General features: G+C 39.0%; 1 protein-coding gene across 1 annotated transcript in view; it reads right to left on the minus strand.

Moving 5' to 3' along the window:
* Window positions 1-1,115: 1,115 nt before the first annotated feature.
* Window positions 1,116-18,127, minus strand: part of GCK (glucokinase) — a 135,760-nt gene continuing 118,748 nt past the window's right edge. The window contains exon 10 of the mRNA XM_053718140.1: window positions 1,116-4,444. Within this exon, the coding sequence (XP_053574115.1) occupies window positions 4,300-4,444 (145 nt within the window). The 3' untranslated portion in view covers window positions 1,116-4,299. The remainder of the gene's footprint in view (window positions 4,445-18,127) is intronic.

Genomic DNA, 18,127 nt, shown 5'->3' on the forward strand with positions numbered 1-18,127 from the left:
TTTTGTAATTCAGATAGCACATACAATTTTAAGCAACTTTCTAATTTACCTCTATTATCTAATTTGCTTTGTTCTTTTGGTATCCTTTGTTGTAAAGCATACCTAGGAAGGCTCAGGAGCTGGGAGCTCATTGCTGATTGGTGACTGCACATTTATACCACTTATCATTGGCTTACCGATGTGTTCAACTAGCTCCGAGTAGTTCATTGCTGCTCCACCAATAAAGGATACCAAGAGAATAAAGCAAAAAGGATAATAAAAGTAAATTGGAAAGCTGTTTAAAAATGTATGTTATGTCTGAGTATTGAGAGAAATTTTTGGGTTTCATGTCCATTTAAGCATCTTAAAGCAGACAAAACTTTTTAGCCTGCCCTATACTTTTAATGGATAGCGGGGGAGCGCTATTAGCATGCTCACTGTAGTCATATTACAAGTGGTAAATTAAAGGGACATGAAATTTTCTGTCATTCTCTTGGTATCTTTTGTTGAAAAGCAGGGACTTAACCTCAGGAGCGTGCACGTGTCTGAAGCACTTTATGGAAGCAGTGTTGGAAGAATGTTAGCCATTTGCATGTGCACTAGATGACAGCACTATGTCCTACCATATAGTGATCTAGACAGCTACCTAGGTATCTCTTCAAAGAATATCATGGAAACTAAGCAAATTTGATAATACAAGTAAATTGGAAACTTTTTTAAATGGTTTGCTCTGTTTGTTTCATATCCTTTTAAGTGTTTCGCTTGCGTACAATCAAAAGCATTGCTGTAAAATGTAGCACTTTTTTAAACCTTAAAGGGACACTGAACCCAAATTTTTTCTTTCGTGGTTCAGATAGAGCATGAATTTTTAAGCAACTTTCTAATTTACTCCTATTAGCAAATTTTCTTCATTCTCTTGGTATTTTTATTTGAAAAGCAAGAATGTAAGCCGCTCATTTTTGGTGAACAACCTGGGATGTTCTTGCTGATTGGTGGATAAATTCACCCACCAATAAACAAGTGCTGTCCAGTGTTTTGAACCGAAAATTGTCTCGCTCCTTAGCTTAGAGGCTTTCTTTTTCACATAAAGATAGCAAGAGAACGAAGAAAAAATGATAATAGGAGTAAATTAGAAAGTTGATTAAAATTGCATGCTCTATCTGAATCATGAAAGAAAAAATTTGGGTTCAGTGTCCCTTTAAGTAAACCATTATTATTATTATTATTAATAATTGTATAACCTAGAACTACATTAAGAACTCCACTGCTTGTGCACCTTTGGCTTAGCACAACCTAAGCTTAGCTCACCCTCGGCTTATTGCTTGAGCAATAACCGACATGAAATTTTACTGCGTGTCCCTGTTATGTGAGGGATTTAGCGCACCTGTGATATCCCACATGCTGATGTTAGTGCAACCTAGACTATTCAGTAGTGGACGTACTCAACAGAGGAACCTGGTGCAACATTCTTTTTTGGGCCCCCAAAGGTACTTCAGTAGTAAGCAGTGTTAATAATATGCATGCTGCTCTGTATAAGGATTTTGAGAAGAGATAGATAGCACCAGCTACATCAATTATAGTTCTGCCCCTTAGGGGTTGATTTATCAAAGGCTTTCGCCAACCTTTGGGCCCCTACGGCTGCAGGTTCTCACAAGAGAACCTGCTCGTGCCTCTAAGGTGGCAAAATTCAATCTCCACTGTCTAGTCCGACCGGGGAGATTGACAGCTCCTGCCCACGCGTAATTGGCTGTGCGCGGGCAGGGGGCGGAATTGCACACAAGCACAAAATATCGCTCGTGTGCAATGGTAAATTCCTCCGGGGAAATTCACCCCGCCAGAGGCGAGCTGCAGCAGATAGGGGCGCGCATATGCGCCCCTGTCTGCCTCAGATTGATAAATCTAGACCTTAGTCTATCTCTCAAGCTCAAAAAACATCTTTGGAATATAGCGCAAAATAGAAGTGCTATTTATTGAGCTCGAGCAATGCTAACACACAATAGCAATAATATCTTTACACTCCACTTGTAACCTAATATTTAGTTAGAGTATTAGAACAATTTTGTAGTATACTTTCTTTTTTATTTTGCCCCTTTTTTATATAATTTAGCCCTGAAAATTGTGTATTGTATAATTTTCAGAACTGCAGACGTTTTAAAGCTAACCCTGCTTCATATCTTCCCCTAATTGGCTTTAACATATAACCACAAAACAATGCAGTTTGTATTAACATAAAGGCCTTGGTTTGCTTTATCTTCTCCAGAAACAAGCTCAGATTGGTTCCTCCAAATAAGACAAGTGGTGGGTGGAGTTTGGCTATTGAAAAACTATTGCAGCAAACAAGATGTTTGTTTAGAAAATGTTTAGACTTGACTGATATTTTATTCTATAGCAAGAGAGCAGTCACTTACAAGGTATTTAGTGCCCCTTTTTAAGGAAACCTGAAATGTAAGATTTTAATTCCTTCAAGGTATTTCATACTATAGGCCAAACATCCTCAAACTTGGCCCTCCAGAGGTGTTGGAACTACATTTCCCATGATGCTGATATGCTGGATGAGCATCATGGGAAATGTAGTTCCAAGACCTCTGGAGGGCCAAGTTTGAGGATGTCTGCTATAAGCAAATGAGGACTCTAAACTAACGTTTCAGTAAGGACGTCACTGTTACTGCAAATAAGGCATCGTTTTTTGCTGAAACCAGAGATTTCTAGGTGTGGGCCATGCCACTACCTCACACAGATTTAGCTTTACTACATAATCATAGCATTGTGTAAAAGGGACATAAAACCCAAAATTCTTCCTTTCATGGTTCAGATAGAGCTTACCATTAATTTGCCAATTTACTTCTATTATCTAATTTGATTAGTTTGTTATATCCTTTGTTGAAAAGCATACCTAGGTAGGCTCAGGAGCTGGGAGCCAGCTGTGATAGGTGGCTGCACATATATATGCTGTTTTTTAATTGGCTTACCAATGTGTTCAGCTAGCTCCCAGTAGTGCATTACTGCTCCTCCAATAAAGGATACCAAGAGAATGAAGAAAAAATTAATAATAGAAGTCAATTGAAATGTTTTTGCTTATTTTCACTTTTGTTGTTTTGTATGAAATGTTTTTGGGTTTCATGTCCCTTTAAAGAGACACTGAACCCAAATTTTTTCTTTTGGGATTCAGACAGAGCATGAAATTTTAAGCAACTTTCTAATTTACTCCTATTATCAAATTTTCTTCATTCTCTTGGTATCTTTATTTGAAATGCAAGAATGTAAGTTTAGATGCCGGCCTATTTTTGGTGAACAACCTGGGTTATCCTAGCTGATTTGTAGATAAATTCATCCAGCAATAAAAAAAGTGCTGTCCAGAGTCTGAAACAAAAAAAACCTTAGATGCCTTCTTTTTCAAATAAAGATAGCAAGAGAACAAAGAAAGATTGATAATAGGAGTTCATAAGAAAGTTGCTTAAAATTGCATGCTCTATATGAATCAAAAAATAAAAACTTTGGGTTCAGTGTCCCTTTAAGACTTTAATTAGAGTTTTTGAGAGCAAAGCAAACCAAACATGGATATACTAAGAAAACATCCCACAAGTATTTTGGTAGAACTATATAACATACATTAAAAAACATTTACCTGAGAAGTCGATAATTGAAGTTATGAGCTCCTTCATAGAGGTACAACCAGTAACTTTAAACCACAGAATATAAATCAGTGACAATACATTCTACTATATCACTCACTATTAATATTGCCATTTTCTTTTCCAGATGTCATTACATAATGTAACTCAGATTGAAAAGTCAGCAAATGTAATCTCAGTGGAACCTAACGGAGATTCTAAAGCTGATTATTTGTCCATCTGACTACACATTATCTGCTTACTGCCGCTTCAAACTAATTAAATACAAAATGTACAAGAAGAAGATTATAAGACTTGATTGGACAATGTCTGTTACATTTAGTTGACATATATTAATAAGAATTTAAACCAAGACACTTCATTGGAAATCATTATTTTAGTTCTGAGGTTGCAGAACGGTTTATCGGATAGTAGTGTGCTCTATTGATGGTAGGTCGGGAGCCACAGTAAATTAGTTCCTCCAGAGGTGGTCAAAGTGTCTTCTGTTTGTCTGACATAAGATTATGGAGCTATAGTCTCCACGCGTTTTGAACAGTAGATGAGCAACATTCTGCAAAGACTTTTTTTTACCAGCTCTGCAAATCTGTCATATGATCTATGGATGGTAAAGTCACATAAAACCTTAGGCTCAGCAGGTCTGTGAATTTTGTAAGAAGATGTGAGGTGTGATGGTTAAGTTTACCACCAACTAATGACCAATAAGGGCAGCCATTTTATGTGCAACCGCTGAGATCAAAGCAGCCCCCCGTCCACTGCCCTCTTCTGAGTGAATAAAGGTGATTTCACAGCACGGAGACAGCTTGTGCACCGCAGCATGAAACTTGTCTTTAAAGCTGAAATGAGAAAGGTAATTAGTCCACATTAGTTAGGTGTTAAGAGCAAATAACATGGTCTCTCTAGAGGGCGTTGGGTTAAATGGCATTATTAAAGGGATAGGAAAGTTGCATGATTCAGATAGAGCATGTAATTTTAAAGCGCAAGACAAAAATACCTGGCCGTAAGGAAGGATCAGCAGTGAACCACCGTGAGGATCAGACAGCAGAGAGGGTGTGCGGGAGCGGACAGAGGGGGCGGGGTCAGGCGTGAGCAGGTGTGGCGGGATCGGGTGTGGTAGGGGAACATGGCCAGGCGGGATCGCTGCACTGTACAAAATTGCCCGTGTACATGGCTTCAGGACTAGTCAGGTATATTCAGCTTACTCCCAGTAGTGCATTGCTACTCCTTCAACAAAGGATAACAAGAGAATGAAGCAAATTTGATAATAGAAGTAAATTGTAAAGTTGTTTAAGATTGTATGCTCTATCTGAATCATGAAATAAAAATTTAGGGTTAAATTACTTTTTAACAAGCTAGAATGTAGTGTTATATGTCTCAAAGATAATTGAATACATGCATCTGATTGTATTCTTTTCATGACTGATCAATTCTATGTGTTAATCAAATATCTAAATATATTTTGGCATTTTATATTTTTTTGTTGATCAAAAAACATTTCTTTACACTGGCTTTTGTGTGTAATTAAGGGGGGTCATGGGCGGAGCTTAGCAGTCCCTGGTTTTGATCCAGAAACCAGGATATTTGCCTGGAAATAGCAGGAGGGACAACAGGGAGAAAACTCACAACCTGTGACAATCCCACAATATCTGGGTCAGCTCGGAGTTCTACCACTTGTTTTTTAATAGCACTGATAGTGCAAATATCCAAGCAATAATAAAATATTAATGCACCACTATGTCTCCTGAAGAGATATAAACCCAACATTTTTCTTTCATGATTCAAACAGAGCATATCATTTTAAATAACTTTCCAATTCAATTCTGTTATCAAATTTGCTTAATTCTCCTGGTATCCTTTGTTTAAAAGAGCAGCAATGCACTACTGGGAGCTAGCTGAACACACTGATTCAACCAATAACAAGAGGCATATATGTGCAGTGACCAAACAGCAGCTAACTCCCAGCAGTGCATCACTGGTCCTGAGCCTACCTATGCATGCTTTTCAACAACGGATACCAAGAGAACAAAGCAAATTAGACAAATTCCTAACTAATCCTCCTTTGAGTTTGATATTTGTAGAAACTCATTTATATCTGTCAACGATTCGCCATGACAAAGTAGGAAAATAAAGATTTTCCTAAGAAAATCACAGTTTCAAAAACTTTTAAACAATTGATTTTGCATTCAGATCTTCTAAACCACAATCATTCATTTCTGATACATATTGACTGTAACAAAGTCTTGTCAAATAAGGGAGAAACCTGGAAATAAGGTTGGCAATCCTACACCTTTGGCTATAGTCACTTGTGAAGTTGTTTCACCATTTTCTTCCAAGAGAATCATTTAGTTTTCTGCAGTTATTTAACAGTTGATCTTCACAAAGAGAATGTATAACATAGATGCCTCATAATAAAAGTAGGGCACCTGTTTTAATACTTGTAAGTATGTATCATAAGGATGATGGTGAGGTTAAGGGTGTTCAAGAACATTGGCATGAGTGTGACACACAAATGCTAATCTATCTGAGCTGTAAAAGTTTTGGCAGGTTTAGAATTTTTCTGTATAAGCTTTGATGCATTTATATATTTTTTCAAAATAGTTGCCTTTAATTGGATTTGATCCTATCTATTCCTGACTTTGTATAGTTTAAAAGGATAGATAATCCCTTTATTACCCATTCCCCAGTTTTGCATAACCAACATGGTTATATTAATATACTTTTTACCTCTGTGATTACCTTGCATCTAAGCCTCTGCAAACTGCCCCCTTATCTCAGTTCTTTTGACAGACTTGCACTTTGGCCTATCAGTGGTGACTCATCAATAACACGCAAACTAGCACTGTCTAGCTGCAAAAAACTGTAAAGATGCACTAGATAAGAGGCAGCCTTCAAGGGCTTAGAAATTTGCATATGCGCCTACCTAGGTTTAGCTTTCAACAAGAATACTAAGAGAACAAAGCAAATTTGATTAAAAGAAAATTGGAACGTTGTTTAAAATTGCATGCCCTCGTTTAATCATGAAAGTTTAAATTTGTCTAGACTGTCCCTTTTAGTATATGTTAATGTAAGTTGTATTCATCTGAACATCAGGTCATCACTGTTCCTCCTTCACCAATCCCTATCATGGTAAATCTCAAGGTTTCTAGGGATTGCCCCAGCTCTGTCTATGGAATACTCTGACTCCTCGAAGCCCCACCCACAACACGCCGGTGCATATGGCCACAAGCAGTTCCCCTACTTCCTGTCACAGCTCCACACACCAGACACAAGTGCGCTACTGCTCACAAGACCCCGTACATTTTTAAGAAACACTTGAAATTCTGAAAGCTTGAGGCAAGTTTTATAGAGCCGTGTAAGGAATTATACAGGATACGTACGTTTCTAGAAAGTCATATAGACAGGTGTGTGCAAATGTAATGAGAGCAGAGGAGAGAAACAGGTCTTGGACAGAACAAGTGCAGTGGGCAGAAAGTATTTGCAAATAAGGATATAGATATAAAAATGTGGTATTATTCTACCTTTTGCATAATGGGCTTTAACAGTGTGGGCCGTCTGGCACTGACGTATGTAGAAATAGAGCAGTCTTGTTGCTGTCTACAAGACTCTCACTGTTAAACCAAGATATCAAGAAAGTCTAGCACACACTGTTATAATCTTGGGTGCAAGCTGGGCACTGCACAAACCCTGTATCAATATCCAAAAGTTCAAAGCAAAACAGCAGCACTCCACAGGAATAATATTTACCAGTTCTTTATTGCAGCATAAGCACAACAGAAGCAGCGACGTTTCGGACTACATGTCCTTAATCATGCTGTCTACAAGACTCTCACTGTTAAAGCCCTGAAAGATCCTTACGACAGGGTACATTGCTGGGGTTAATTTTATTTTTGAGGCAAAAGAGAAGACAATGGACGAACTTAGAGACATGCAACAGATGAGGTGTGGTGTATAAGAAAGATTAGCTGGAAACTCATCCAGTATAATATTGAAAAAAATACCTTAAAAGGGATTTGAAACCCACATTTTTTCTTTCATCATCCTGATAGAGCATACAATTTTAAACAACTTTCTAATTTACTTCTGTTAACTAAATTGCTTTATTATTTAGGTATCCTTTGTTGAAGAGCATAGCTAGGTATTCTCAGCACCTGAGTGCTATTTGCTGATTGGTGACTGCACATTTTATAGATGGGTTTTCTGTCCTTATGTGCCAGTCCCGTTTTTCTGATCACAATCCAAAGTCTCAATATTTAACAATACCATATTTCACTTATTGAATTGAAAGGTACATGAAAAACAAAAAAATTACTTCATGATTCAAATAAAACACTCTTACTCTGTCCCTTTACTTGACCCAGCATGGTGGAAGACTAGATACACATTCACCATGTCAGTTTATAATTTCAACCAATACCTTTGGGCAAACTTTTCCCATCTTATCTAGTTCCATCATCTCAAAATTACTGCTTTTACTTTACCATTTGTGCATCTTTAACATTTGCTCTGTACATGAAAAACTGCGGCATAATTTTATATATCCTCAACATATGCACACCTCTGTAAAACTGCGTGTAATATACACTACTATAATTAATAATATGCAAACATTAGAACATTAAACATGACAGATTTACCAATGTTTAGAATCTACATCAAAACAATCTGGATCTAGATACCAATCAGGGTAGACAGGTAAACATTTCTACACTGTATGACTTGTACTGTTGGATCTCTGGAAACTATGCTGGGTTGACCTAAAATATCATAAGTCAAAGTCTTTGGTTGTCTCCTTTCTCGGCTGGATTTTAGTCTTTTTAGAGAAATGGTATCTGAATAGTCCTCATCCTCATCGCTCACACTTTCAACTATCTCTGTTGAGTTTTCAGGTGATGACATTTCCTCTTCCATGTGTCCTGATTGATTTTCAGATCTCTCATCTTCAGAAGAATTTTCTTCTGTAACAATCTCTGTAAGATTTTCATTGGTCCCTAACTGATGTGGGTAGAACTCATCAGCTTCTGGATTCAGATCTCTTGTGTTTCCATCTCTGTGATCACTTTGAGATATAGGAATGAAAGCTTTCCAATGTTCCTGTTCCGTCTCTGACTCACTTCCTGTCTCATCACTGAAGTTTTGTGCAGATTGTAATGCAGTATTCTTACGGTTTTCTTGGTTTCTTGCAGTAGGTCTTTCTTTTGTTTTGTGACCTGGATCTACAGTTAGATAATCACATGGCAACAACAAATTGCGATGCAGAACTTTGAGTTTTTCTTTTCCAGTTTCTGGCATAACTTCATAAACTGGGCTGTCTTTACATTTCCTTTTAAGAACAACATAGACAGTATCTTCCCAATAGGATCTTAATTTTCCAGGACCTCCTCTTTCTGTGAGGTTTCTTACAAGTACTCTACTACCGGGTATTAGTTCAGCTCCATAAATCTTCTTGTTATAGTGTGTTTTACCTTTTTCTGCACTTTTAGTAGCTGTTTCTGAAGCAACTTTGTAGGCCTCATTCATTCATTTTGTCCAGGTGTTCACATATTCAGAAGAGGTATGATATTTTTCAGTTACTGGAGTGTCAAACATGCTATCAATGGGTAATCTTGGAGATCTTCCAAAAAGAAGGAAGAAGGGAGAATATCCTGCAGCTTCACTCTGTGTACAATTATATGCATGTACTACCTTTGCAAGTGAATTTTTCCAATTTTTTTTTTATTCGGATGACAAAGTGCGAAGCTTTGATAGAAGGGTGCGATTGAACCTTTCCACTTGTCCATTACCTTCTGGGTGGTATGGAGTTGTATGAGAGTTTTGGATGTGGCAGTGCTTGCCTAATGCCAAATACAGTTTGTTTTCAAATTCTCTACCCATATCATGGTGAATCTTGGTAGGAAATCCAAATTTCAGTACAAAATCATTAAATATTTTGTCTGCAACAGTTCTTGCTGACTTGTTCCTGGTTGCATATGCTTGAACAAATCTGGTAAAATGGTCTATTACCACTAAGATATATTCATATCCACCTTTACATGTCTCAAGATGAAGGAAGTCAATGGAGACCATTTCGAAAGGATATGTTGTGGTAATATTACTCAAAGGAGCTCTAGTAGGCTTGTTGGGCGTTTATCCTTTAAACAGGTACACTGTTGAGTAATGTAATGTTCGGTGTCCCTTTGCATATGTGGCCAAAAGAATCTATCTCTGATTAGATTTACAGTCCTCTCAACTCCTAAGTGTCCCATCTCTTCATGTAATTCTTTAAACACTAATTGATGGTACTTCTTTGGCAACACTAACTGAGAACCTAATAGTGTTTTTCTTCTCATAATTCCTTCATTGTCAAGATAAAGTTTATGCCATTGTCTCAGGAGTATAGAAAAATCAGAAGACTCACCTTGGCGCTCATGTTTTGATGGAAACTTGTTCTCTTGTTTATATTTCCATACTTTTCCAATCGCAGGGTCTTCCTTTTGTGCTGTTCTGATAGTCCCTTTGGGAATTTCGGCTACACTTTTTAATTCACCATTGTCTGTCATTGGAGTTGTATTGGCTATTGTCAGTGGACACAGCCAAGGCATTCTTTCCTCTTGGTTTACTTGAATAGCCTGGATGATGCTGCTGATGACTTTGGGATCTATTTCTTGAGAACATTGTTGCATGTACTGCTCAGGACTCAGTGGTATACGAGAAAGTACATCTGCATCCATATTTCTTATTCCAGGACGATACTTAATGGTAAAGTTGAAATCTGCCAATTCAGCAACCCATCTATGACCAGTGGCATTCGGCTTTGCTGTTGTAAGGACATAAGTTAGTGGGTTATTGTCAGTGTATACCTCAAAGGCTGGACAGTAATATAGGTAGTCTCGAAATCTGTCACAGATTGCCCATTTCATTGCTAAAAATTCTAACTTCCCTGAGTGCATGTGGTAGTTTTTCTCAGCAGGTGTTATAGTTCTAGATCTGTAAGCAATAACCTTTAGTTTACCATCCTGTTCCTGGTATAATACAGCACCCAGTCCTTCTTGAGAGGCATCACAGTGGAGTATGAATGATGTCAAATAGTCTGGATAACCCATAACTGGAGGATGAGTTAAGACTTCAGTTAACTGGCTTAATACTTCCTGATGGTCATCAGTCTAACCGATTAAATGATGGGAGGGAAGCTGACCTTTCACCTTTGGTCTAGATTTCTGTTTCTTTCTTGTCTTGCTATCAGGCACGGAAGTCATAGCAGGTACCGAGTCTGCTGATAGCAGTTTATAAAGTGGCTTTGCAATTCTGGAGAAGTTTCGGATATAGGGACGGTAATAAGAGATAAATCCTAATAATTTCCTAAGTTCTCCCACAGTCTTTGGTCTCTTATCTCTCAATGCAAGTACAGGTGCGATTTCTGCTGGATCCATGGAGTGGCCATCTTTTGACACAACTTTATCAAGAAATCTCACTTTGTCTTTAAAAAGTTCAAATTTTCTGGCTGTTAGCTTATCTCCATGTTGTTGATAACGTTGAAGAACGACCCGTACGTGTTCTACATGTTCAAGGAATGACTTGCTATGGACTAGATTCTCATCTAGGTAAGGTAGACAAATCTTGTCTCTTAATCCTAGTAAACATGATTCCATACTTCGCTGGAATTCTGCAGGTGCTGAGCTAAGACCAAATGGTATTCGGATCCATTCATTTAGACTCCAAGGTGTAATAAAGGCAGTTAATGGTCGACTCGATTCTTCCACAAATCCTTGATGATATGCTTTACCTTGATCTAGCACGGAGAACCATGAACTTCCTCCTAAACGATCAAGCATGTCTTGAATCCTTGGAATTGGATGACGGTCAGGAATGGACATCTGGTTTAACTCTCTGTAGTCACAGCATAGTCTTAAACTACCATCCTTCTTTTCACACACACACAATAGGTGAAGAATATGAAGATTTTGGGGCCTAGTTATCAAGCCGTCAACCTCAAATACGCTGGAATTCCGCAGCGTATTTGTGGCGAGGCTGATTCGCCTTAGTTATCAAAGGCTCGAGACCGGCAAAAGTAGAATTTTGTGACGTAAACTTCGATCCGCCGGACTCAGTCCGACACAGATCGATTCTTACGTCACTCCAGATGTTCCGCACACAAGTGCGGCACAATCTCACTACTTTTGCTAGTTATCAAAAAACTAGCAGGTACGCTCGGCACTTTTACGGCCCAGCGTACCTGGTTTTCAAAGCGCCAGCCTGGAGGCGGCGGATCCCATAGGAATCAATGGGAGTCTGACCATAGCGAAAGTACAAGTTCGCTGCTGACAGACATCCCATTGATTCCTATGGGAGCTGTCTACACCTAACACCCTAACATGTACCCCGAGTCTAAACACCGCTAATCTGACCCCCCCTACACCGCCGCAACTAAATAAAGCTATTACCCCCTAAACCGCCGCTCCCGGAGCCCACCGCAACTATAATAAATGTATTAACCCCTAAACCGCCGCTCCCTGAACCCGCCGCAACCTATATTAAATGTATTAACCCCTATCCTGCCCCCCCTACACCGTCGCCACCTATAATAAATTTATTAACCCCTATCCTGCCCCCCACTACGCCGCCGCCACTGTAATAAAATTATTAACCCCTAAACCTAAGTCTAACCCTAACCCTAACGCCCCCCTAACTTAAATAATTAATTAAATAAATCTAAATAAATTAACTCTTATTAACTAAATGAATCCTATTTAAAACTAAATACTTACCTTTAAAATAAACCCTAATATAGCTACAATATAATTAATAATTATATTATAGCTATCTTAGGATTTATATTTATTTTACAGGTAACTTTGTATTTATTTTAGCTAGTTAGAATAGTTATTAAATAGTTATTAACTATTTAATAACTACCTAGCTAAAAGAAATACAAAATTACCTGTAAAATAAATCCTAACCTAAGTTACAATTAAACCTAATACTACACTATCATTAAATTAACTAAATAAACTACCTACAAATAACTACAATTAAATACAATTACATAAACTAACTAAAGTACAAAAAATAAAAAAAGCTAAGTTACAAAAAATAAAAAAATAAGTTACAAACACGTTAAAAATATTACAACAATTTTAAGCTACTTACACCTAATCTAAGCCCCCTAATAAAATAACAAACCCCCCAAAATAAGAAAAATCCCTACCCTATTCTACATTAAATAAATTTCAAAGCTCTTTTACCTTACCAGCCCTTAAAAGGGCCATTTGTGGGGGCATGCCCCAAAAAGTTCAGCTCTTTTGCCTGTAAAAGAAAAATACAACCCCCCCCAACATTAAAACCCACCACCCACATACCCCTAATCTAACCCAAACCCCCCTTACAAAAACCTAACACTAATCCCTTGAAGATCATCCTACCTTGAGTCGTCTTCACTCAGCCGAGCCACCGATGGAACTGAAGAGGACATCCGGAGCGGAAGAAGTTAATCCTCCAAGCGGCGCTGAAGAAATCTTCCATCCGATGAAGTCATCATCCAGGCGGCGCTGAAGAAGTCTTTGATCCGGCCGATGTCATCTTCCAAGAGGCGCTGAAGATGTCTTCTATCCGGGTGAAGTCATCTTCCAAGCCGGGTCTTGAATCTTCCTTCCGCCGACGCGGAACCACCTTCTTCACCGACGGACTACGACGAATGACGGCTCCTTTAAGGGACGTCATCCATGATGGCGTCCCCTCAATTCCGATTGGCTGATAGGATTCTATCAGCCAATCGGAATTAAGGTAGGAAAATCTGATTGGCTGATGGAATCAGCCAATCAGATTCAAGTTCAATCCGATTGGCTGATCCAATCAGCCAATCAGATTGAGCTCGCATTCTATTGGCTGATCGGAACAGCCAATAGAATGCGAGCTCAATCTGATTGGCTGATTCCATCAGCCAATCAGATTTTTCCTACCTTAATTCCGATTGGCTGATAGAATCCTATCAGCCAATCGGAATTGAGGGGACGCCATCTTGGATGACGTCCCTTAAAGGAGCCGTCATTCGTCGTAGTCCGTCGGTGAAGAAGGTGGTTCCGCGTCGGCGGAATGAAGATTTAAGACCCGGCTTGGAAGATGACTTCGCCCGGATAGAAGACATCTTCAGCGCCTCTTGGAAGATGACATCGGCCGGATCAAAGACTTCTTCAGCGCCGCCTGGATGATGACTTCATCGGATGGAAGATTTCTTCAGCGCCGCTTGGAGGATGAACTTCTTCCGCTCCGGATGTCCTCTTCAGTTCCATCGGTGGCTCGGCTGAGTGAAGACGACTCAAGGTAGGATGATCTTCAGGGGATTAGTGTTAGGTTTTTGTAAGGGGGGTTTGGGTTAGATTAGGGGTATGTGGGTGGTGGGTTTTAATGTTGGGGGGGGTTGTATTTTTCTTTTACAGGCAAAAGAGCTGAACTTTTTGGGGCATGCCCCCACAAATGGCCCTTTTAAGGGCTGGTAAGGTAAAAGAGCTTTGAAATTTATTTAATTTAGAATAGGGTAGGGATTTTTCTTATTTTGGGGGGTTTGTTATTTTATTAGGGGGCTTAGATTAGGTGTAAGTAGCTTAAAATTGTTGTAATATTTTTAACGTGTTTGTAACTTATTTTTTTATTTTTTGTAACTTAGCTTTTTTTATTTTTTGTACTTTAGTTAGTTTATGTAATTGTATTTAATTGTAGTTATTTGTAGGTAGTTTATTTAGTTAATTTAATGATAGTGTAGTATTAGGTTTAATTGTAACTTAGGTTAGGATTTATTTTACAGGTAATTTTGTATTTCTTTTAGCTAGGTAGTTATTAAATAGTTAATAACTATTTAATAACTATTCTAACTAGCTAAAATAAATACAAAGTTACCTGTAAAATAAATATAAATCCTAAGATAGCTATAATATAATTTCATGGAGCGGCGGTTTAGGGGTTAAACTATTTATTTAGTTGCGGAGAGGTGCGGGATCAGCAGGATAGGGGTTAATAATTTTATAATAGAGGGCGACGGTGTAGGGGGGGCAGGATAGGGGTTACTAGGTATACTGTAGGTGGCAGCGGTGTCCGGGAGCGGCGGTTTAGGGGTTAATACATTTATAAGAGTTGCGGCAGGGTCTAGGAGCGGCGGTTTAGGGGTTAATACATTTATAAGAGTTGCGGCAGGGTCTAGGAGCGGCGGTTTAGGGGTTAATACATTTATAAGAGTTGCGGCGGGGTCTAGGAGCGGCGGTTTAGGGGTTAGTAACTTTATTTAGTTGCGGGGGGCTCCGGGGGCGCCGGTATAGGGGGTAGAACAGTGCAGTTTAGTGTGAGTGCTTAGTGACAGGCTAGCAATAAAGCTGGGAAAAAGCCGAAGGGCAGCGAGATCGGATGAGTGATAACTGTCACAGTCCGCTGCTCATCGCCCCGCGGCTTTTTGACAGCTTTATTTGATAACTTAGGCGAACGTATTCAAGGTCCGCGGCGGCGAAGGTAGGCGAGCTTAGGCGGGCGTATTGGGCCGGCGAAGCCAGAAAAGTAGACGGCTTGATAACTACCCCCCATAGACTTTGCAATCCAGCCCCGATTTAGCAGATCTTGCAGGTATTCCTTTACTTCTTGGTGCAGTGGTTTTGGTACAGACATATACGTTCTCTTGACAGGTATGTTGTCTTTCAGGCGAATCTGTAACTGTAAGGAAGGAATGTATCCAACATCAGAGTCGTCTTTTGCAAAAGCATTGCATTCGTCCCTTAACATATTTCTGATTATCTGCTGCTGTTCCTTTGTGAGATGTTTTACGGACACTTCTGGATCCCATATATCTCTATTGGTTTGGCTTTCCAGAGAACTGACTTTGTTTAAATTGTCTATTTTATCCTCTGGTCCTGTCGTAGATACATGAATTTCTTTACTTGCTGTGTGGATAGAGACATCTACCGACGGTTTCAGCTTCATCTGTGCAGGGTACAATGTCTTTGTAGGCTCAATGCATCCAAGCTTATTTAGGCCAGGTAAAACAATGTCGTGCTTGGTTGTGTTCCAAACAGGAATTGTTAGTTTAGAGAACTGTCCCCTTCGAATGGTTACTAATGTCTCACATACATGTAGTCCATCAGGTAACTGGTGAATGTCACAAGGTATAAACAGAACTGTCTGATTTTGTAGTGAAGGTCCTGTGTGGCCATTACACCTGATGCTGGTCACAGTATTTGCTGGAATTCTTTGGTTCTTTGTACCAGTCTTTATTTTGGCATCACAAGATTGTACACATCTTGCTTGTAGAAGTTTAACCAGAATTTTGGCCTTACTTGTTGATACTGCCAGTGCTGTTCTTAGTACATCAACCAAACCAGGAATGGATTTTGTTCCCTCTGCACATGTAGCTTTGAATACTTCTTCAATTACATTATAACCAATAATTGGTTGCTCTGCTACTTTACAGTCGTCTGATACTACCAGTGGCACTAAGAGTGGTTTTCTGTCATTGTTACTTGATGTTAGCTGGAAAGTTACTTCAATCCAACCAGAAAAGGGAATTTCAGTCTCATTGGCTGCTTTTCCGCATACAACTCCTGGTCCAAGCAATTCTTCCAATGATCTGAGCACTGTATGTGGCAAGAATCTTTGTCTCCAACTCTCATTGATTAGGCTAACTTGAGAGCCAGTATCCCATAAAGCTTGAACTGGAATGTTGTCCATTTCGCAATTCACAAGACATCTTTTCCCAATGAGATTTAACAATTTACTATGGTGTTTTGTGGTAACACCGTTCATTTTTGGTGGCAGTCTCATTAGTAGAATTATATGGTTGCTGGGCACGCTGAGCAATGCAATCTTGTATTCTTTGTGAAGTATTCAGCTTTAACCTTTCCTTTGCTGTGTTCCTTGCTATATGAGGACTCTTATCTGATACTTCTTTGATATAGGGCAGTGTATTACTCTGGGACACAGGTGTGCTGTAGGTTACTGTCTGTCCCTTGACAGCAACCCTCTCTCTTTTAATGGTTTCTGTTTTCTCACTCTGCATCCTTTTACAAAATGTCCCGATTGACCACATTTGAAACAATGGTTACATGTGGTTCCCTGACCTGTGTTCTCACAACATTCACAAACCCTTTTGCTTAGTCTCGGTGTGGCTGTTGGCCTTTTAAATACAAGCTCCTGCTGTGCTGCTGAACTTTGCAAAAGTGTTTTCATTTCTAGCATTTCTTTTTGCATTTGCAGTATTACCTTTTCAAGATCCAGTTTAGTATTCTGAATTTGCTGAGTATTTTGGTTACTTACTTGTGGCTGCATCAATGGCATGGTGTCAGCGGATTTCTGAGAACAATGTAGATGTCTGGACTTACACTCCATCATCATTGGTTTGCTGATTTGAGATTTCTTCTGCTTTCTCTCTTTCAATCTCCATATTGGCAGCTTCATTCATTTTCTCTATGAGCAAATCATCTGAAGCAGATGGGTCGTCTAAATATTGCTTTAGCTGAAACTTGATGTGATCACTTACCAACCCAGTACCTACAGACCTTAAGAATTTCTTCTGTATTAATTCCATTCCAAAGTGTTCATCTGATCCTTCTCCTTGTGAAACAAACAAGAGACAATCTTTCAGTTCAATTGCTCTAAACAGAAAATTCTGAGGTGTTTATTTGGTATTTTGTGAAACGTTGATCAGTTGTTGGTACAAATCTGACACATTCTCTTCCTTGTAGTGACTTTTCAGGATTCTCTTCAGTTGCACTAGAGTCAGCTCATTCTTCATTTCCAACATACCTCTAAGACTTAAACCAGGACTTACGGCCTTCACTACAGATTCCACAATCTCTATTTCAGAGTATCCTCTTTGTAGTCCCATGTCAATCTGGTGCATGAGGTTAGTATAGGACAATTTGTCTGTCTGTCCCTTCTCACCTATCTGACCAGCAATTTTAAAGTCCTTTCTTATTGCAACTTCCGGTAAGTTACTATAATGAGGTGTCTTAGTCGTTAAAACAGGTTCTTTTCTTAAATGACTGTCCCTTGAATCTTGACTTTTAGTGCTGAGTTCTTTAATTTGATCCTCTACGATCTTAGTTGTTTCCTGAAATATTTCCTGCATAATGCGGTACTGTTGCTTTAAATATTCCAACTGTTGTTGTTCCGGTTGGGGGTCTTTGTCACTATCACTTACTGCTTCAGCATCTTTTCTCTTCCCTAATTCAGAGATTAATTTCCTAGTTGTCTGTAGAAATTGCATAACAGCCTTTTCACTTTCACTCTCTACCAGTTTATCCATCATTTAGTTAATTATCCTCATGTAATGGCGGCAGTTTTTGCCTTTCGCCATACTCTCTTCTGATGCTTTAATAACCTGGCTGGTTTCAATCAGTTCACTGACTGTCCTCTGTGTTAACGATCTGCTGATTTCATCTTGTAACCTCTCCATATCCATTTTTGCAGCTTTTGGTATCAACGGGGTTAATTTAGTATATATATCCTCCTTTGCCTAATTTCTTGTTTCAATTCCCCTCAGCAGACAGGTTGTTTCTTCACCATACACT

This window comes from Bombina bombina, chromosome 6, assembly GCF_027579735.1.
Source record: "Bombina bombina isolate aBomBom1 chromosome 6, aBomBom1.pri, whole genome shotgun sequence".
In the NCBI taxonomy this organism is placed as follows: Eukaryota; Metazoa; Chordata; class Amphibia; order Anura; family Bombinatoridae; genus Bombina; species Bombina bombina.